Raw genomic sequence first — 23320 nt, 5'->3', positions numbered from 1 at the left:
TAAAACTGACAGAAGCTCAGACGCTGGGCCCTTTTAGATTCCTTTGTCACTTGAAGAAGTTTAGTAGTTGCCGCTCAAATGTGTTAGACGACTTCTTCCACAGCATCCTGAGGAAGGCAAACACAGCAGGCGCATGAATGCCATTTTTCTGCAAAGCGGATGTTGGGATTTCCGTCCATTGTTTCTCGCTGGGAACACCATTATCAGTGTTGTTGTTCCTAATCATTGCATTAGGAAACGGTGCAACAAACAGAAGGTCCAGCCACTGATGAAAGGCAAACCTTCAGTCTGATGATTCTATCACTGTAAAACATATGTGCAGCTTTACTTTCAAGGGTTTACTTTCGTGCAATGTGATGTTGCTGATATTTGCTTTTTTCAAAATAGGGTGAGAAAAAAACATATTTCTGTAGTCATGATACTCTGTATACAACACTGTCTGGCAGATTTTCAAATTTGTTAGGTTAGAATTTATAGATAAGCATGGGAAAAAGCCTATTTAAATAAAAGAAAAAGTGGTTAAATTCAAAGGTGAAAAAAACACTTGTATTTTTGTGTTTCTTACAGATGACCCGATGCAAACTGACGCATTTACAGAAGACCTCTGCGCTTCACTTTGGTTTGCGTTGCATGAAACAGCAACCTTGATGAGGCTGTAAAACACCACGGTTGGGCAGCTTTCCTCACTGTGAATTGCCCCACATCCTATGGGGGTTGTGGTGGAGGGGCAACTCTTGCTCAAAGATGAGGGGAGCAACTTGAATGAAGGAAATGAAGTCAGTGAAGTGAGTGGGGTCAAAGGAGCAGGAAGGGGCAAACTCCACCACAGAGGGCCCTGGTTCACTTTGAATATTCCACACTGTGCGTATGTAAAGGGATGTTTGCATGTCAACACTGAGGTTCTTTATGATAAAATGTAGAAATGTTGAAATCTGCTGGTTTAAATTATATGTCTATCGCCCAGTGAACGCTGGAGACAGGCACCAGCAACCCGCCGCGACCACATGAGGGATTAAGCGGGTCAGAAAATGGATAGATTGATGGATGGATGGATGGATGGATGGATGGATGTTTTAGCCATGAACCACTAGTTTAACTAGCATCACGATGAAGTCGTTTTTCAGAGCAATAACCTCTGAGTTTGGTGTATTTTTTGCTTTTTTTTTTTTGTTCCATATTATTTTGTTCCTGTTGCAACCATGGAGCCCATAGTTTCCACCACTAGCAATTTTCCCATTGAGCGATATGGCTCACTGCCCAGGGCGACATTCTGCTGAAAAATGGGAAAAAGACAACTTATCAATGACACTAATGTTTATGATTTATATGAATCATCATATTCAGAGATCACTTTGAGTCCCCCACCCCCCATTTTGAGATATTGTAGATGTTTAAAGAAATAAAACGTTCCTCTTTTCACTATCTGAAACAAAGTTAGTTAGGATTACTAAAATTCTATTTAAATTTATTAAATATCCCAATATTAAGAGAGAGGGTTTGTTATTATATTTTCTTCAAATTCTAATGTTTACATACACTGAAGATGCCATTTAAACATACTGGAAACCACAGATGATTAATTCAGAGCTTTGTAATGCTGTTCCTCCCTCCCAAAGTTAATTCACAACAATTGAGTTAAACGGAGGCACTCAAGTGAAGGTATTTAAGGCAATGCTTCCCTTATGTGACATCATAGGGGGGAAAAAAACTAAGTAAATAAGTCAACTTATCAAGAGGAGAACTGTGGACTTTCACCAGTCTGATCTGTCCCTGATACCTGAACAGCACGCCATGTCCTAAAATGTTTTAAATGTTTAAAAAATGATATGAAAGTATAAACAACATGGAAGCAGATGGGCTCTGTGTCTCAGAGAGGAATGTATTTTGGTGTGAAATGTGTCAAACATAGAACAAAAGCAAGAGGCCTTTTAGAGAAGACACAGGTAGGACAGCGTCATTATCCACAGGGAAACAAGAACTGCACTGACGAGGCCTGAAAACCCACTCAGAGAGGAAGAAGCCACTACCGTAATAGAAATACAATTAAAAGCAAGTAAGCTCACGGTATACAAATGCTCTCAAGAATAAAGACCTTAATGTTTTTTTTTTTTTTTTAGACATGCCCTGTGTCTGGAAGAAACCAAAACTGAATTGTTAGGCCATCACCATCTTTGCATTTGGAGAGCAGAGCGGGATGCTTGGAAGACTCAGAACAACCTCCCATCTGTGAAGCATGGAGGTGGCAGCATCATCCTGGGAGTATGCTTTTCTGCAGACGCCAGTGGTGCTCTTCTTAAAACAGACAGCAGCATTAGGTAAGAACACTGTGTGGATGAATCATCAGATGGTTTGTTCAGATGCTTGGCCAGCGATGAATCTTCAGATGGAAGATGACACTAAGCATGTCGCCAAATTAGTTATAAAGCTGCTTAAGACCAACAAAGTAAATGTTTGTAAAGTGGCCATTACAAGCCGTAATCTCCAACTCAATATGCATCCAAAAATGATCTCTCTTCCACTGCTCTGGCTCTTAGCAAACAAAAATAATGTGGGGGGGAAAAAAAGGGGCTATGCATTTTTTTTTTTTTACGTGTGTAAAAATTTGCTTTCAACCATGTGCATAAGAAGAAGGTGGCCTGCTCAGAGCACAATTTATGTATGAACCCACTGGTTCCATCATATTGATGCCCCGCCACACTTCGCATGCTTATATTGTCCTTCAGATAATAATGGAGGCATTTAAAACCAAACTGTTGCATTCTTATCACCGCGTAAAGGCTTTAAAAGTCAGATTTACGAGCCTCTTTCTCCCCCTCTCGCCTTCTCCCTTATTTCATGGTTCAGTTGCCTCACACTGCAGGCAAAGGGGAGGTTTTCTATCGCTGCTTATTGGCCACGGCTCTCCTGGCTCAGCAGCATTTCCATTCATGCACCCAGCGCTCTTTCAGACCACATTTTCAAAAAATAACTCACTGTCATCCTCATTGGAAAACACCTTCGGCTCCGGACGGGACTTTACTTCAAATTGGAGGAGGAGTGAATTTCTGGGAAGGGGAATTAGAGATCGAGAGGAAAAAAAGAAAGAAAGAAAGAGATCAACCGCAGTAAAGACAGGTGAGTGGCAAGTTGTCCTGAAGCTCCGCTGCGTAAAAGCGCGTGCAGGGGGACAATAAGTCATTTCCGCGTGTTTGTTTTTATTGTCACGCGTTTTGAAAGCTGGTGGCATCTTTGAGATCTTTTTCTTTTTTTTTCTTTTTTAAAGAGACTAAAAGACGTTTCTTAATAAGTGCGAATGTGAAGTGAAACTACAGCCTCTGCCTTAATATTTCTGCTTTGTTGCATCAGACGTCGGATTCTGCTTATTCCGTTTTTTTCCCCCTACTTGTTTAAAGCAAAAGTTTGACTCCATCGCATTTGTCTAGAGCTTTTTTTTTTTCGTTCAAAATCTCACAACGGTGAAGGTAAAAGATTGCAAAAAAAGCAAACAAACAAACAAACAAAAACAAAAAAAAAAAAAACTGTACGCGTATTAGCTGCAAACCAGTTGGCGCTCATTTATGATGGATAACGGCAAAGTAAAGACGCTTAAAATGTAACACTAGAGGGGTCCCCGGCCCACGGGGCTGTCTCGGAGGAAGGTTCACGCCGTTATTCATCAGTCCTCCTCTGCCTAATTGGCTGCAGATGCGATGTCCTGTAGGGTCTTTTTTTTTTTTTTTTTTTTTTTTTTTACCGGCTGGAAATAGGGTGCATTTTTTTGGGTTACTTGGTTGCGTCTGCAAGAAAAACACGAAAACAAAATTCATATGGGAAAAATAATAATATGCATATGCCTATATTCAGTCGTTTAAATCCCCCAGCTAATATATATATATATTTTTAAAATGCACAGTTGAGTTGCAAAATAAGATTCATGAAAGCATTCCTGCACTTTCACGGGACAGAGATGCTCCGCGGGGATTATTAAGAGATGGCCCGCCATTGCAGACATCCACATAAACTCATTCGCTTCATCGTCCAGTCTCTATGAGAGGCGCTTGCGATGCCTCTGCCCTGCTAATAATTGCGGAGGCATATGGGGAGGACCAGAAAACACCGTCCCCGCAGTGCCCTTTCACCCGAGACTTTGTAAGCTGCACTTATTAAAGTGAAAAGTGTTTCAATATGTGGTAAGCTTTAGGGGGAAAACGTGATGGGGGTTGGGATGGGGGCCCTGTTCTTCTTTTTTTTTTTTCTTCTGCCCCGTTTCTATTGGCTAGAATTGGAGTAAGTAATTTATCCATGTTAGCTGTAGGTCACTGCTGTAATTGCCATCTATTGGCGCTGCTTAATGTGTGCGTAGTAATTAAAGCCTGCCCGTATCTAACAGCCCATACCAGTCCTGGGGAAACAGAAAAAGAAAAAAAAAAACGGGTTTATGAATGAATCTAGCCATGAGTTTGACGTGTGGATTCGAAGGTGGGGGTGCACTAGGTAAATCTAGCTTTGCCTTTAATTTGGTTGAAGTGGAAACCAAGTGTTTCCTGTATTTCAAGATTTCACAACCTACTGTGTAACATTAATATCCATATACGTTAATAATAATTATTATTATATGAAATACACATTTCCATCGTTTTTCTTTGTTTTTCTCTTGCTTGCAGGGCCCATTGGACATTGAGCACCTGTGGGCCTGTCTGTCAAGTAGACATGTTTCAAACTGTCCCTGACACGTCGTCTTACGTTAAGGTAAGACACCATCGTCTGTTGGAACAGGTAATTCTGCAGGGTTGTTTCCTTTATGATTGCTGAAGCTGTGATAATTATCATCAAACAAGTTGGCCAGAGAGTTTGCCAGGCTTTTTCAGCGTATCCCTCAAAAAAAGTGAGCCAGGGCAGGTGTTCACTTTATGTTGATATTTCATTCCCATTTAACATATTAAAAAAGTGTTTGTTGGCTTATTCTAGTAAGCATTGCATAATCAAACACCTTTTTTTAATGTGTTAATTGGAAATTAAATGTTAGCAAAGTGGACAAGTGTGCTGGTGCACAATTTGAGTGTACAGTGTTATAATTGAGTTATTAAAGTAGTTAGTTTTGTTTCTTTTTTATAATGAAAACCCTATGAAAAAGAATTTAAGAAGAGCATGAAACGTTAGCCATTAAGAATCCTTTCAATTTTAGTCAGTATATGGCAAGGGATTCTTGAGATAAAACCTTAAGTAATAAATTAAAATAAAACATGTAACATGATCTAATTGCTTTTATTTAAAACATAAAAGTTGCAATTATTCCTACTTCTGTTAAGATCATCATGTTTTATGATGGTGATAATGGTCTCTATACCATTTACTTATTATTATTATTATTATTATTATTATTATTGATGATACAATGTTTCCAAAGATCTATTAAATTTAGCAACATTTGTTCAATTTTGTAGTTTTCACACAATATTACACCATTTACTGTTTGATATTTCATGAAAGTGAGTGCGACAGTGATTTTAGATCATTGGTGGCACTCCTTTAGTTATAACACCATGCATGTTTTTTTTTTTTTTTTTTTTGCTTGATCAATATATTATAAGTTAGCACTGCCTCTATGCTCAATAGAGCAAGAAAAAAACATCACTCTGGCACTTTATTCTAGCATCTCATGAAATGGATATCAGGCTGTAAAAGATGTTATGACGGAACATTTTAGCAGAACAGAAAAACTACAATAATTTAAAAGCTTGGTATTCCTGCCAGTCCATGCTTAGTCAATGATGATAATTTTAGTAGCAAAACCTTGCGAATCATTTAGATTAGAATTTAAGTGAATATATTGGTTTCAATTGTTATCAATCCTTATTTGTCTTGTGTCATGTCCAGTGAAGCTGCTATGTCTTTATGGGCTGTATTATGAATGATATTTCAAATAAGTACAACTCTAATAAAACTTCCAGTTTAGAAAGTCTTTGTGTTGATGCAAGAACTTTTATTTAAATCCACATTCAACTAGTTTAGTTGCAGCGGAAGTCAAATGGGCTAGCAACCCGGGTTTCTTAAACTTGATGCAGCTAATGCACGTTAAAACTTCTGACGTCTTCACTTTGTACTTGGAAGACTGATCTTCCCATTTCCCAGTCAGAAATACAGCAAGAACATCAAATTCCTATTGGGAAAGTCAGAGGTCACTGAGCAGCCCTGAGCTCAGATTCCAATATGGCTTCCACACCTGTAAAGGAAATTGCACATATAATATATTTATTAGCATTTATAACATTTTGCATTAAATAAGTGTCACACATATCAGTTTGTATTAATAGTAATAGTTGGCATTAAGAAAACAACTAACAATTCCTGCTGATTAACTAACGTTCTGTGGTTGCTGGGAAAGGGTTTACATGCCACCGTAGATTTAAAAGTTTAGTAACGTTTGTGTGTCTTAATCAAACAGCAATGGTTATTTATTTTATTCATTTTAACATGAAAGATAAACCATATCTGCAGAATCATCTTAAGAAATATCTAGAAACTCATGGTGAGACTTTTGGTTTACTGCGGTGTCTGACAATAAAATAATACCTGCTTTTACCCTGCAGACTTGTTGCTATATCGTATTCACTGCTTCACCCCCTCATTTAACTCATTAAAATGTGGTGTTACTTCTCATTATCATGACGTCATGGGTCGTTTTCTCTCTCTCTCTCTCTCTTCCACTCTCTCTCTCCCTCTCTCTCTCTCTCTCTCCCTCTCCGTCACGCTCCGGGGAAGGTAAATAAAGCAAAAAAAAAAAAAAAGCGCACATCTGGTTTTTACATAAAACCCGCATCGGCTCCCACATGCGTGGCGCAGCGGGGATACCTGCAGCGGGATGCGCAGGTCTAAAAACGGCGCAGAAAATCCAAATTGTTTCCTTTTTTGATATGAGCAAAGCAACCTGTTTAGTTTAGATGAGGTGAATATGAAATGGAAACAAAACGCGGAGTGTCGGACGGCTGCGTGACGTTCGTTTGACTGTCTTGGATTGGGATATACCTCTTTGAAATGACGCATTGTGTAGGGCTATGTTTCTTCTTAATTAAGGTGTTTTTCTAAATGGCGACTTCTTAATGTTTTGAGGACTTATGCCCCCCTCCCTTTTTTTTTTTTTTTTTTTTTTTTTTTTTTTTTTTTTTTTTTTTAGAATAAGGGCTCCTTTCATCGGCGCTTGTGCCACCGCTGAGAGACTGCGTTTCAAGGCACGGAACAATTCCCGATTTCTTGTGAGAGAGAGAGATGAATAGCAGGGAATGTTTTAATAGAAAATATGAGCCTAAACGACTCTTTCTGCGAGAGGAGGGGGGGAAATACATGTCACCTCAACCATTTTGTAATAAAACCATTGTGTTTTGGGGTTTGTTGTGGAAATGCAGCCCAGATTGTTTCCTTCTATTTTGGCGTTTTCCTATCTATGAATCCAGGGGTTAAGCGTGTCCCCGCAATGGCTTCCCTCACGATCATGCAGGGAGATGTTGGTCAGCATGTGGCACGCCTCAAAGTACGAAATCTAAAAGAAATATTCCCCATCGCTCGAGCGAATCCAAAGGGCCCCAGCATTTGGTTTTGTTTGGTTAAGGCCAGGCGAGACTGGAACTCTCCAATAAAAATAAATCTCAAATTAATTATGGCCTAGAGCAAGGGGCCAGACAGTTCGTGCTTCTATGTGCTGCAGACTAACGTTTTTTTCTTCTTCTTCTTCTTTTTTTTTTTCTTTTTTGCCCTCAGTATTTTGACTCGGGTAAATGCCTTTTAGCCCGAGAGCAGGAATGATCTCAATACAAGTCTGCAGTTTAATAAACAGGAGCAATGGCTGGCTCACATGAACTGGGTATGCTTTGACTTTGGAATAAATGTATTTTCTTTCTCTTTTTTTCTCAGAATACTAACTAATATTTAGTGAGTATTTTTACCATCTACAAAACATCTACAATTAGTTGTAAATATGTCAGAACGAACCAAAGGGGGATCTATAAAATAAAGGAAATAAAATAAAAAACAACATAGGAGCTGGTGAGAAGGTAAGGGCAGTTCTGTTAAAGAAACGGCACCATGCCAGTTTTCCCCTACATTTCATATCTGACCAGAGATTTATATAAGTTGAAGAAGGAAAGATGGGCCCACAACAATCGAAAGGCTGCTGCACACTCACCAAAGTGTCCGCCCACCCTGGCTTGCTGCCTCAGTGCTGAGACAGAGGAGCTACCGGCTGGTGGTGTAAGAAGAAATGTCTGGCTGTCTAGTTCCCGCGTCAAAGCCAGATGTTCTGTGGTTTGCTGTGTAAACCAACTCGCATCTGTTTATTGGCCTTCTAAAATGTTTGTTACCGCTTTATTCATTATGATCTGGGGAGCTCTTGTTCCCTGCTTACTTTTTGATAAGATTTATGACTGGAATGGTGGATACCCTTGTAAAATATTGGAGCTTGTTTAAAAAAAAAAAAAACATTACTTACAGGTTGGCAAGATTTGATTTGACAAGGAGATAAAATATGTTGGAAGGTTAAACAAGGTGATGCGTGGCATTCAGATGCGTTTAAACCCATTTGATGTTGGTATAACAAGTACAAGTAAAGGTAAATATAGCTTTTTTTTAATATAATCACTGTCATTTTTTGACGTAATTTTAAAACATCTAAATCATGGAGCGGTTCAATTATACCCATGCAGAGTGGGACCATAGTTGTAAGAGGCCCCAAGCAGAATCTGAGACAAGGGCCAGACTTTAAATAAAAAAAAATGGAAAGTGTAACCCAACAGACAGTCATCAACACCATCCACAGAGAGGGTAAACCACAAAATCCATTATTAATTAATCTGACTGCTCACAAAAAGCTGTATGCAAAGAACAATGGAAAGTTAAGTGGAAGAAAAAAGTGTAATAGATAGGGGTGTACAAGCAACAGAAATAACCAAGCTGGGATTTCTGAGCAGTTGAATTATGGCTTTTCATTATCTGGAAGCCATAATCATCAAAATTAAAAGAAATAAACTTTCTGTGTAATGTATCTAAATTACCTGTTTCAACTATGAATAGAGTAGCAGAAATATATTAACGTTTTGGGGATATTGTCATTCATTTATATGCACCATATGAGCACAATTGATACATTCTCAACTCTTTAACCCTTTAGGAATTTTAATCCATCTTGAGATGCCAAGGCCCCAGGAGGTTCTAAGCACATACAAAGTTTGCTCGATAGCCTGACCCTGTAGCATGGGCTAGTATGATAACTCATAATACGACATCAGGCAAAAATAACACAATGCACTTTTGATAAAATAATTAACATATTGAATAATAAAGTAATACAATTTTTATCTATACAATTTATGAAATGTAGTAGTAGGAGCGGACAGTAGAATATTATTTCTTGTGTTTTTGCCCTCTTCAGAGTAACATAAGCAAAGCCATTCTGAGGTATATGCAAACTCTGTGAATGATTGAAACCCTCTGCTGGTTCTGAGAGCCAAAAGAATAAGACCGAAATTCACATGGGACAGGTTTACAATGCACCACTTGAATACATACAATGAAAAACTCTTGAAATTGGAAATGTATCAGCCTGTTCACACATAAAGATGTTCATACATCTTTATGTATTTATTTTTTATTTTTGCTGTTTTAGTCTGAGCTGTGGTCATATAAACAGGGTAGTTATAAGCAGTTTGGTAAGTAATTTCCCTTTTGTTAGTGAACTTCAGTAAACTGTGCTCCTCCTTACATACTTTACCAAGATTGCAATAATTGCAAAAGGGTTAGCTAAACGTGGGCATCAAAATAAAATATAGCACTGGGCATCAAGTCCCTCTGCCCTGAACACCAATTTAACAAGCTGATATTACCTGGAACAATAAACCTTTAAAAATGAGACTGTTTTTCTGTTTACGCATTTACATGAAAGTGTTTTACTGCAATCTCTGTGCACAACGCACTAGGAGAATCGCCAAAAAGGTGTAGTTTTGCTGCCACACCACTAGTAGGCAGTGTGTTCTTTAAAACTGAACAAGTGCATGCATACAAACACACCCTGCTTGACAAGGCCCCACCTCTAAATAAACGTTCAGAATGGTTCAAATGTTTATATGGACAGACAACGTAGTTTGACTGTTGCTTGAGGTGACTGAATTATAAAACCACTACTGTGGGGTTTGAACTGGTCGGCGTCCATTATGCTGTGCACATTAGCATTAATTCCTAATGACTGCTGGCTTACTGGGCACATGCCAATAGGGCTTCCCCATACGTGGAGATACCGTTTTTTTTCTGTGAGTGCGACAACAGAGACCGGGTTGTTCTTTTTTAACCTTTGCCTCTGGAACCTGTTTTCAAATGTTGCTGTAGTCAGAGAAAAGAATGTGCCATATATATATATATATATATATATATATATATATATATATATATATTTATATACTATATATATATATATATATATATATATATATATATATATATATATATATTTATATTTATATATTTATTATTATTATTATTATATTTTTTTTTTTTTTTTTTTTTTGCCACAAACAGTATAACGCTGAAAAACCTTTTTGTTTTGACAGGAAAAAATTGTACATTGGGTCTTTGTCAATGCGCACAACATTTGTTCGGTGAGTGAGAGGTAGCACTTGTTTATTCAAGGGACAATGCAGTAACAGGTGGGGGAGGGGCGATTCTCGATAAATCGATGCTCCATGCAGCTAGAGAGACCACCTATCTCTCCAACACCCTTGCTGACATCTCATGAAAAGCACTTTAAACCGAAGGCGCAACATAATGAAAACTTTTAGTTGTTATGACATTTTCACTTTTTCAAACGGATATATCTTGACACCAGTAACAGACCCAGGTCTATCCAATATAGTTTGCATTTTTATGCATAGAAAATTCAAATTTTCGTGATTCAAAGCTTTTTTTTATCACAGAATAACCTCTGTACTGCCAGTCCATCTACAACAAAATGATGCAAAAACTCCCGACTCTGGAATGTAAACAAAAACAACAAAGAAGAAAAGAAAACAAGATGGTCACTAAAGAGTTAAACAAGGTGTCTCCCTTAATTACTCCAGTCAGAGCTGGCCTCAGGCAGGAGAAGCCTTGACCCTTAGCAGGATCCAGATGTGGTGGTCCCGAGGGTGGGGGCCCATGCCGCCCCGCCAGACCCCCAAGTTGAGTGCAGACAGGCCGGCCCTGCTGTCAGGCGCAGGCTCCGTTTGAGTCTGAGAGAGAGAGAGAGAGCCCTGCCCCATAGGCATACTGCAAAAAAAGCCTTCATTATTCTTATCACAAGCCTAAATCACAACGTGTTATTAAACATTAGGAGACAACGTGCGCTCGCTTCAGTCCAACCAAAAGTCTGCAGTCCCCGCTCTAAATAGTTTCTTCCTGACCCTGCATTTCGTCTGTGATTCACTGAAATATACGAATCCAATTTAAACTCTGATTACGGTGCCTTTAATTTACCATGAGACGCAGATCCTGAACTTGGTAAACAATGGCTTTTTTTTTTTTTTTTTTTACAAGTGTTTCTGTTCTGGACACGTTCAGACGCGGACCCCCTGTTCAGAATTTGGGTTAAAATTGCGCTCGAATTGATGAGAGCAATTTCATGGTGCAGACAAGGAAGGGGGTTAAGTACCTTTGGAGGGGGGGTGGGGTTGGTGCTGTGTGTGTGTGTGTGTGTGTGGGGGGGGGGGGGGGGGTTCCTGGGGTGAATAGTGCACAGACAATTGCAGTAGCATATAAATAAGTAAAAAGTTTAGTTTCATGCGCTTACATTGTTGGTACACAATTTCTTCCTCCTCAGCACACCTTAGGCTACGCAGGCACAACACATGATATCGTGGTGAAGAGCTTAACACTTGTATGTTGTCTAAGATAAATCTAACATTTCTGATCTAAAAAAAGTAAAAAAAAAAAAAAAAAAAAACAAACAAAAAAAAACCAAGATAATAAAAGACAGCTATCTCTCAAATTTTGATTTAGAGCTCCGTTGGCACTGAGAAAAAGATCCGTCCACTGGCGAGGATGAAATGCATCACTTCCACTATAAAATCCAGAGTAACATCATGAATAGTCTTGATTTACTGGGGGTGGAGGCATAGCCAGATGTGAGACTGAAGTGTAGGCGTGAATCAAAAAGCGCTCTAAAATATGAAACCCCATCACTTATTCATTCGGGGGAGAAAAAAAAAATCCTCAAACACAGCTTAAAAATACATATACACTGGACAAATCGTAAAGCTTTATTCCACAGCAGCTGTGGCATTACCGCCAGAGAATAAACACAAAGCGCGCAACAATATCCCGCAGCATGCGCAAGGCAGGCAGGCCAGCCATCCTGTAAATATTTCCGAGCAGAACAACATAACAGCGAAGCGAGCACTCAATTGTTTTTCCTCGCTTATCTCTCTGGGACAGTATCCTGCCCTTTTTTTTGAAGGCAGGGCTTTCGGTGACACACAGCTTCCTTCTCAAACCTTCACAACTGCGGTGACTTCACTTCCCAAATTTAGAGGAAAGAAAAAACTCAATCCGGTAAAGAGAGAGAAAAAAGTGTCTCTTTCTCTCCGCCACATCGTACCGGGGGCCACTGGAATTAACCCAGGAGCGTGTCATGTTTGGGATATCGTCGGGGTCCGCTGAAAATTGCGCAAAATGGACGGAACTATTAAGGTAAGGGTGGTGGACGGGGTGTATGAGTTTGTGGGGAGACAGCTTTTTTGCGGAGTTGCGCCTCCTTTTTTTTTTTTTTTTAAAGCAACGGATTAAAACGCTCCTCTGTCTCGGTCTGCGAGCTGGAACTTCAATCCGACGACGATGAGAGGCTTTTTTCTCTAACCAAGGTTTCTTCTCTTCTATTCCCTTTGGTTTAAACGCATTTTCTCCTGTTTTCAAACGAACGCTTTCGAGGATACACGCTAAGTGGATTCAGATCGGAATCAAGTTGTGGATCTTTCGGGGGGGGGGGGGGGGGGCACCGGGCGCATCATTACGCGCGTCCGAGGAAGCCGCGATGAAATAAATTCTCGATTAAGACCAAAACCGCGCTCTAAGACTCCGTTATCTCGCGTGTGTCCGCGAGTTCAAGCGTTTAGTTGAAGAGATTACTGGACGTAGCGGCTGGATACGCCGATGTTGGGCTGCGCAACGGTGGCGTGGGCACGTCGCCCGGCGCAGCCCCCGAGGATCGTGTCCTCGGGGTTTAAACGGAGCGGCGGTTGTACCTGGACGGTATCTGGAGCAGCTGCGGGCGCGTTGCGTATATATTTTTTTTTAATCGATGCCGAAACTCTCTCCACTGCCGGTCACAGAGAGTTTTGTCAAGATGCGAAGGAACGCTGTCATTTGGTAACTGCCCATGCAGTTTGCAACACTCGGAACCGCAACGCTTCACAATGATACCTTGGCTTGCTCCTTAAATAGTTGCACAACTTATTTTGAAACGGTATGCTGTTAGTGGCGGAGCGCTGGTCCGCATTAACACCACTTGGCTACTGGCTCCCTGAGACTGGAATTCCAGATGCATCATGGCTCCAGCCTCCACTCCAGATGTTGAAGCCCCGCTCGTTCCCAGTTAGACGCAGTTCAGTCTGCAGAGCTTATTTGCTCTCGCTGCGTCTGAGAGGAGATGTGACTTGTTCTTTTTTTTTAATATATTCTTGGAAATTTAAAGTAGCTCGTTTGTGGCCACTGGGTGTGGTAGGATTTTTCTGGGAAGAGAGAGAGAGAGAGAGAAAGAGAGAGGAGAAAAATAGCCCTGGAATTTCATCAATTATCCCTCACAGGTTTGTGTTGTGCCATGGATGAATGGCCCTGGTGCAGGAGGATGTGATTTTTGTCAACTCGGGGTTCTGGAACAAAGCGAGGAGTTGCGACAGCAAATTCAATCATAATTTGATCCCTGGGTATAAATGAATTGAGCTGTTAACTGCATGTTCACAAGACGGAGAAAAAAGAAAAGAGAGGAAGGACTCTCTAGCCATGAGAGTTTCCTGCTCTACACAATCTTTTCCTGACAGGTTTCCTCTTCCTCCTTAAACAAAGGACAGGAATGCCCCCCTTCACCCCCTGGGTGGCTCCTGTTAGGTTGACTGTGTGTATGTGCGTGTGTCTTCATGTGTGTGTGAACGCGAAACAAATACACGTGTAGTCTGAATGTGGAGGTATTGCATATATTACCCAGTCGTGACGCATTTGGGACCAGCTGCCACCCGGGCCATACTAACTTGGCTGGTGTAAACAGAACCGCGGTGGTTCCCAGCAGGTGTCACGCTCACACACAATGCTTGTGATGGCACTTATGACCTGCTAGGAATTATCTGCTGTTTTTCCCTCTCTTTGTCTGGAGAACGCCCAGCAAAAACAGAATATTTCATTTCATTTTTGTTTTTGTTTTTTTATTTAAAAAAAAATCCTGCAAGACTAAAACCTTTTTCAGTTCAGGAGGTTTACACCACCTGTGTGACTGTACTATTATCTTTGGGAGAAGGCAATGTATGGTTTTGGTGCCTTACCCACACACATTTCTTATATTAATTACTATATTGGTAGTTGCTAAGAAACATCTTGTGTATGGAAATCCATCACTGCAATATCAAAATTATCCCTAAACCTCTAGACTAAAAACAGGGATAGAAGTCTTTATAGTGTTTTTAGACTTTTACATGTTTAAACTGAGATTGGCAAGGATTTAAAAAAAAAAAATGGACATATCTCCCTTAGCAAATTTTCATTGAACGGACATAGAAAAGAAGTCACATTGTGAGCGGGGACAAGACACCTAACGTATATTGATGTCTATCTGGTTAAACGGTGAAAGGGGTTTACGGGTTGGATGAGACTTATGACTCCAAAATGTCCAGTTTCAGCATATTTTGGGGGGGCTAAATAAAGATATGGATCCAACATCCAGTGTTTGGAAGGATGCGCTGGGATAAAAGTTACAATCTCTCAATGTGCATGCATGCACACTACGTTTATCATCAATAAATGCATGCCTGTAGTTTAGGACGTCTTCCTGTCATTGTTTTGTTGTTATTCTTGTCAATTACTTGAGCAAACATTTGCCTCAGACACATCCTGTCAGCCCCGAATCATCTCCTTGTTATGAAGCCAGCTCACTTAGTTAGCTTCAGAGCTAAAGAGTTGCTGCCACTGTTTGAGTGTGCCGTAGTTCTGTTTGGAAACCGATGTCATGACTCACTTAACTTTGTCTTAACTTTGTCTCAGATGATATCCAGAAGGTGCCTTGCCTTCAGCGCGCAGCCTGTAAGCTCAAAATGTCAATTGATACGTTAGATAAGTACAATTATCGAGACCATGTGTGTGTGGGCCCCATACGGATTGTTCTTTGGTTGGGTGGGTAAAAAGTGTGCCCAGACTCAAAACATCGTTTGTGAAAGGAATCAATGTGAGCTGACAAAATACAACCTGCTCACACAAAACTAGTTGGCCAATTTATGTAGGTTACCCAGGTAAGACCTAGATAGGGTGCTCAAAAATAGGATAGGTACTAAAAGTTCAGTTCAACATGGATAACCCGTCTAGGAACTTATGGGTCCCAGTTTTTACCCAGAGTTTCCCTGCATCAAACCTGCACAGGCAGTAGATGTTGGGCCATTATGTAACCTGTGGATAACCCCAGCGAATGTCTCTGTTTCAGCCCCATATGAGTCTTACCTGGAACATAGACGTGTCTTTATTTTTTACAATTATTCTCCATATTTTCTAGCTCCTCGGTAAACAAAAACACAAATATTTTTTTTGATATCCATATCCTGGTATCACAAGATGAAATATTTGATAAAGTTTTTGTTTGTTTGCTCTCCTTTTCAGCCTGCAGAGTTAATAGTAGTCCTTACAGTTATCAATTGATTGTGCGGGGTATATGGACTAATCTAAAAAGGCCTTTTGACAAAGTGGATGATACATTTACATGTAAATCTAGGTCTTGTGTAGACTCGACAGCTAGGTCTAAATGAGGTGCATGTGCAGCACATCAACTGTTACGGACTTTAGCCCTCGCAAACATGAAGTTTTCGAACGTGAATTTTTTGGTCCAAAAAAATTGGTTGTTCCACCCACAATTGAGACCCACCAGCGGGATGTCTCGTACCTGCTTTGACAGCCGATGAATTATGGTACTTTTCTGTAATTCGTTCACAGTCTAGTGCAAGGAAATGTGATTATATGGCTCCAATAAATAATATCTACCAGTAGGCGGTGACTTAGAGTTATTTTGGTTCAGCCATAGGTCATAAACTATCATCTTTCATACCAAAATCAGAACCAAAATAAATCGAAGATAGGTATAGTACAAATATTTCAGAAACAAATATTTAACTGTGTGTGTGTATATATATATATATATATATATATATATATATATATATATATATATATATATATATATATATATATAGATAGATAGATAGATAGATAGATAGATAGATATAGATATAGATATATAAAATGATAGACTGAAACACATGTCGGTTGACATGCAAAGGTTTAAGTGTATGGGTCTGAAATGGGTGCAAGAATTAGGTAGGAAGGGAAATGGCAATGCATAGATTTGAAAACTCACTGAAATGCATAGCAAAAAAGGAAAAAAAGTGAAGCAGGTCCTTAAAATTTGCTGTTGTTTTGTCTGATATACTTGGGCTCTAGGTTCTGTTAGAGTTTTGGCTTTAATATCATAGTTGTGTATCCGTGTTCCATATGAAAACACCTCACAGAGATATGATGTTTTATCCTCCCCCCCCCCAAGCCTCAAGACCCAAGGCCACTGCCCCAGTAAGCTCTTTTTGAAGCCTGACCTGAGTGACACATTTCACAAATTATCTACTGATGGTGTGGGGCAAACAGAAAAAAAAGGTGTAACTGCCTCTTGGTTTCACAATTAGCGTACGTGTGTTCCTTGGAGATACTGGAGTAATCAGAATAGTGCTGTTTTGTCAGCTTTCCACAGTTACACGGGGTTGCTTCTATTTCAAAGAACTAAAAAAAAAAAAAAAAAGCCTGAGGCAATCTTGATAAACCCAAACCACTTGCCAATCATGGCTCCATTGCAGACGCTGATATGTCAGTGTAAATATAACTTGCAAAAGTCAAAATAGTTTGCAAAGCCCTTATCAAGCTGTAATAAGACATTCTCTCACTCTTTCGTGCTTATCATCTGCCGACTTGCTGCTGTGCTCTGCTCAGATAATATGTCTTGTCGCCTGAGTTCAGACCATGATGGATTCTCAGATGAAATCACAGAAAAAAAACGTATACTGGCAGGTGGTTGATTTCACTTCTTCTTTTTAAAATCCACTCTCGAACCTAAAAGGTAATGGCGTCAAAGTCCTTCAAGCTTCATTTCGGTTTGAACTGACTCATCAAACTTACCTTTTCCGTAAAAGAAAAAAAAAATGGTTGTGAAAAAGATTATGTTCTTCATAGTTCAGTGTTGAATTGCCTGTGTTAACGGTAAAAATCCAGAATTTGTAATGTTTGGGGTTTCATAGAAGCCCAAAATCTGGATCACATCTTCATTAGTTGTTATATACTTGGATAAACCATAGCAGGTTTGCTTGAGTTGTTATTTATTCGCATGGCTGTGTAGATGTACTGAAAGTGAAAGAATCATTAACTGAAAAATAGGTTACTTTACTTTCTGTTGTGGAGAAGTAAAAACATCCTATCCACATATATTAAACGGGGAAAACCCCCAGGTTTTTTGTGTTCATTGCTTTGCTTTCATAAAAGTGTTAGAGAATGCAATGAATGCTTGCTGGATCCACGAATCAGTGAATTTCAAATCACATCTTTCCCCCTGAAGCAGCTATGTGGCATGCCGGAATGAAAAAAAAGTCAGTCCTCTGGGATCAGACACGTTTCCTTCTTTGCTGTGCCATCAGATCCGATCAGATCCAGATGTGCATCAGAACAGAGCCTGATCCCCAGAGCCATATTGTTATGATTTCACTTAATATTTTCGCTTTATTGTTTTTTTTAATGTCTTTAAAACAGTTCTTTCGAAAATGACGGGCATAAATGAATTATTGAGCGTGGCGATGGCTCAGATCAGTGATGGGGAAATTTCTTGACTCTGTTGTCTTGAAAACAGTGAAATGTTAGTATTGAACGCATCAACCGCAAAGCCAGTTTTCTGCTTTCAAGACATTACACAAGGGGTGCATCTGAACCGCACGATATCTTGGCCAGCTCTGCGAGTTTCCGCGTTTGTTTTCTTTAATAAACTGACATTGCTCCAGCAGCGCCAAAGCACAGGGGTCAGTGTAGCTGTGAACCCCCTGCTTCTGTTGAGTCTTCAGCCGCGGAGGGAAGCCCAGCGCTCAGACAAGATGCGCGCTGTAGGGCCCAACAGGGGACACGGAAGTCCTGATAAACGCGGAAAACCCACCACTTATCATGTGAGGAACTAATTCACACGCGAGGAATGGCGGAGAATTATGTCAAAGTATTGCTGCCTTTAAGTCGAACAGCATTTTTTTTCTCTTTTAGTTGAAGCTGGAAGCGCTTGCTGATTAATGCTAATTGTGCTTGCTAAATTGTAATCTGAGTGGAGCAAGACTTCTGTAGCATCTTATCTAACAGCTTTGTGAGCATGATTGAAGTCATCGTAACATCAACAGGAAGCTACAGCCCTACATGAGCTGTATACACAAACTACAGAGGATCCCAGACTGTGATATGACTTCATAAGTGCACATAATTGGTGTAAACAAAAATACACAAGAGATTGAAAATGTAAGTTCACATGTTTCAGGGCAGGGTCCTTGAGTCCTATTTGTTAGCTGTTGTGAAAGTCAGATCACACAATTGATATAGCGGACCTACCCTTTCATGCTAAATAAGAGTTGTGAAGGTGTAAAGGTTCATCTTTTAGCTCTTTCAAGTCATGTCCCCGCTGCAAAACAGGGTTTCCTACTGTGGAGCTATGCAGACAACTATAGTGTCTTAAATTAGTGATAAGCATGGTTAGTGTGGCTAGCGTTGCAAAAACTGTGATCACAAAGGAAATGCAGGCCCTTTAGCTTTATTATGAGTTTTACAGTGCTGTCAACATTTTTAAATTCAGTATTTTATGGAGAGCAGAGGCTAAAAGTTCAAATGAAATAGATTAACAAAAAACTGTGATAAAATATCTTGCTCTGGTGCAGTTACCATACAGTTTCCTTTGAGTAGCATCTTCGAACTTCTATGTTTCTATTGAGATCACTGGTCATGAAAAAGGGCAAAATTGAGTCCTCTCAGTCATAGTGTCCACACTGAAGAGTTTTTTTTTTCTTGTGACCTCAAAAAGATTAGCTACGGAGAGTTTTCCATTAAAAAAAACCCAACAGATTTTTGAAATTCTGACCAGTTGGTCAAACATTAGAGCCAATCAAACAGGAAATCAGCCAGTTCACCTCTGGATGATCTCTTCTCTTCTGCATCTGTTCTTCCAAATGGGTTGTCTGAATAGAGTTACAGGGTTGTATGTTTATAATGGTGGCCATCCACGGTGACCACAATGTCTTTTTTTTTTTAATACAGATTCTGTTGCCGTTTTTATGAAGTAATACATATTTTCTTGCCTGTGGAAACTGAGCCGTGAAAGTGATCAGTCATGAAACTTATCAACTTTGTGTCTGCCCACATTTATAGGAGGCGTTATCAGTGGTGAGTGAAGACCAGTCCTTATTTGAGCCTCCATACGCTGCTGCTGCCCCTCTCCCAAAAACAGACATGACTGCATCTGGCACACAGGACTACGGCCAGACCCACAAAATCAACCCTTTACCCCCACAGCAGGAGTGGATCAACCAGCCTGTGCGGGTCAATGTCAAGAGAGAATACGAGCACATGAACGGATCCAGGTACGATTACAACAACTTCTCTGTGCCCCTGATATCCACTTTCCTCAAGAATCTCAGGCCCCATCTACACAGCAACAAACATAGTACATTTTCATAGAAAAACTGGGTGTCCACACGAGAGGACACAGCGCTACTGAAGATGCTGCCGAGGGTATGCTGGGCCTATTGGTGATGCTGTGACATTGTCACAGAAACGTGAAAACTGAGCATAAGGAGACAACTCGTGACGTAAACAGAGCAACATGGCGGGTTGTCAGACATAAACGTAGATCAGACCCCAGACCGGGGTCTGGGGCAGGGGCTCAGACACCTTAGCATGAATGCAACACTGGGTGCTGACAGCTTTGTTGTTGTTTGTGAGGCTGAGGCACATGCGGATTATGGAGAGAAGCGACGCTATGTTGTTATCATTTTAGAAAAAAATGTGGCTCACATGTACACAGGTAAACTCAAAACTGGATGCTTTGAAATGTATCCCCTCTGGGACCTATTTTCGAAATGATCGTTTATGGTGTCCCAAAACATCGGATCAATGTGGACGCACAGCCTAAGCAGCCAAATGCCTTTGCAGATTTACCAATCTCCTTTCTATGTGGACAGGGCTTAAGACACATCTGAGCCTCTACTGTGGTCATTCTAAAGCTTTTTAATTTCTGATGTACTTGGCTGGGATAGTTTATACATTTAATGTTTTATGCCAAAGTCAATTGCTAGAAGGGAACTACACCCAATTTACTTGCTGATAATGCTTTAACAACTCTAGTTTCGTGTGTGTTTGTGGAGCAGGGAGTCTCCCGTGGACTGCAGTGTGGGCAAATGCAATAAGCTGGTGGGGGCCAACGACACATCTCAGATGACTTATGGGAGCTATATGGATGAGAAGAATGTGCCTCCCCCCAACATGACCACCAATGAGCGAAGAGTCATCGTACCTGCAGGTAGGCAAAGTGGGTTTTGACCAGCAGCGTACAGTCGCATGCGGTTTCTATTGAAATAAAAGTCTGTCTACAGAGAAACAATCTAGATGTAAAAGCTTAAAGTTGTTTCTCTTCTCAACATTCTCTGCATGTTCTTCCAAACTCATTGACTCCACTGTTTTGTTATATTTCTAACAATGACGTTTCAGTTTTTACTTTGCTAGTTTCCTAGTTTATGGCCTAAAGGTTTGTTTATTCGTTATTTACGTCATCAAAGTAAACATAAATTCATTTATGCAGGTAGATTTCTCAGTCAAACCACCTTCTTCTGATACTCGTTTCAATGATTTTTGCATTTGAAATAAAATTATTTAGTCCTCAAGTGTCGTCTGGTATTTGGGCTGTGATCAAATCAAATCAAATCAGTTTATTTTTATATGTAGCGCCAATTTACAACACATGTCATCTCAGAGTCAATCCAGTCAAATCACACAGTCAGACAAGTCAAAACGTTTTCTAAATAAATCCAGCTGATTGCTTCAAGTCACTGACATGCGGAATTCACTCCTCCTGATTAGGGTTATGGATTGATTTAACAGAATTGAAAGTAAAAGTTAAATATATATTTGAGTGCTTTTCAGATCCTTCTTCCTAAATAGTGACCAATAGTATTTTAGTATTTTAGGAGCTCCGCTTGCTGCCAGTCTTTAGTGACGAGTTGTAAGTTTCAGCGTTCCTTTTCCAAGTTTGCTATAAAACTTGGGATGGGCAACTTTTGGCAGGACACCTTGAGCATTTGACTCATCTGACTTCATCGGCATTGTGGACAAAGTGCAACAACATTTCAGCAATCACAGGAAGGGATTTGGGAAGTAAATACAAATGGGGAATCCTTGATGTACTTGAAAATGAAAATTAATAAAACAGACAAAAGACAATTAATATGTTTCCTGACTATCAGGACCAAGCACTAATCATAAATGCAAGTTTCTAGCAGTTTGTTTCTTTTCATTCCCTCATTTTTGTGAAATATAAAACTAGACTCGGTTCAGGCTTGCTTGGGGTCCTCGGCAAGACTTGATTTGGAAGCCTACTTGTAGAAAAGACCACCACAGCAGTCTTGTTTATCTAACTGTGTTAAACATTCAAGACATGTCCTGTGAGCCAACAATAAATTACCTTAAATCGGCTGACATTATTGGACAACAATGTCAGTTAAGTGTTTTAGAAGCTGGAAATTTTGAAGCTGCAGTTCTCATCAATTTAATTGTTGTGGTGTAAAGCAATTCAATACAGACTCAGTAACATTGGGAAGAACGGCGGGTTTAATTGGGTTATGCTTAGAAAATCTTATAGAAAATGATCATTTGTATAATACGATTTATTTTAAAACAGTTATCAATTCATAAATAAACTCAAACGACTCACTGATTAATTTAAATTAAGAAAGAAGTTTAAATGCATCATTTTGATAATAGCAGATTTAGCCTCTTCACTCTTTTGCACCTTTTTAGCTGTCATTTTATTCCTGACAAGACTGAGCTCTTTGCCACGTGTTGTTTCAACCACCTGTTTGAATTTACTTATAGTTTTCTACAAAGAAATGTGGAAATGTGACTTCAATAAACATCTACAGTAGGTCGCTCATGTGATCTGTCAGATTTCATGAGAGTAAATTAGCCAAGAAAAAAAAAATGTCATTAGGGTGACACAAAGATTTTGTAAACTATTGTACTATAAAATGTAACTTTGCATTACATTTAAACCTCATTTTTTAAGATGACTTGATTCCATATTTTTTACTAATACTTAATAACAAAGAAGAATAAACTGATAAGCAGGTGTTTTTGTACATTTCAATGACTTATTTTTTATGGGCACAAAATAGTTAAATTACAATAAATGTTATTCATACAGTGCCAAAACACAACAGGGGTCGTCTCAAGGCACTTTACAAAGTCAATTCTATAAAACTATGCAGATAGACTGGTTGAAAGTTTTCTGTCTAAGGAAACCCAGCAGATTGGATCATGTCATTGACTTTTTGCTTTCTGTCCTCCTGAGAGAGTGACATTCTGTTGATGACTTTGCAGCAGTCCCTCATACCAGAATCAGGTTCAGAAAAACTTTATTAACCTCATGAAGGGAACATCATTGCAGTGGCCCAGCCAGAAAATTCATTGCCGCGACCCAGCCACACAGAAAAACAGACGAGCAGATAGGTATGTGCTACAACCTTTTACACACAATAGTCAGAACTGCAAACAAGACACTTAATTCAATATTAAGAACCTAATTGCAGAAGGTATAAAAGAGTTAGAATAACGTGTGGTTTTAATCATAGGCATGTAGCGACAAGCATGCATGGAGTGACTATAGGAAGGAAAAGTCCCTTTAAACATGAAGAAACATCCAGCAGAACCAAGCTGATTGTAAAAGGCCAACTGCCACAACCATATGGGGGCTAGAGAAGAAAAGAGGAAGTAGGAGTAGGAAGAGAAGAAATGGCAACACAAGGGTACA

The 23320-nt window shown here is 39.7% G+C and overlaps 1 protein-coding gene across 10 annotated transcripts in view; it reads left to right on the top strand.

Annotated features, from left to right (window-relative positions):
- The first annotated feature begins 2881 nt into the window (after positions 1-2881).
- Positions 2882-23320, top strand: part of fli1 (Fli-1 proto-oncogene, ETS transcription factor) — a 43393-nt gene continuing 22954 nt past the window's right edge. The window contains exons 1-4 of one of the 10 annotated variants that reach the window (XM_036149708.1): positions 2882-3114; positions 4644-4755; positions 19669-19880; positions 20664-20827. In XM_036149708.1, coding sequence (XP_036005601.1) covers positions 4690-4755; positions 19669-19880; positions 20664-20827 — 442 coding nt within the window. In that variant the 5' untranslated portion in view covers positions 2882-3114; positions 4644-4689. Of the gene's footprint in view, positions 3115-4643; positions 4756-12075; positions 12685-12722; positions 12855-19668; positions 19881-20663; positions 20828-23320 lie in introns of those variants that run through there. The other 9 variants (XM_036149705.1, XM_036149701.1, XM_036149702.1 and 6 more) reach the window with 9 other exon arrangements.

Source organism: Fundulus heteroclitus, chromosome 18 (assembly GCF_011125445.2).
Source record: "Fundulus heteroclitus isolate FHET01 chromosome 18, MU-UCD_Fhet_4.1, whole genome shotgun sequence".
NCBI classification, from domain to species: Eukaryota; Metazoa; Chordata; class Actinopteri; order Cyprinodontiformes; family Fundulidae; genus Fundulus; species Fundulus heteroclitus.
This window is presented reverse-complemented; position numbering and strand designations above follow the sequence as displayed.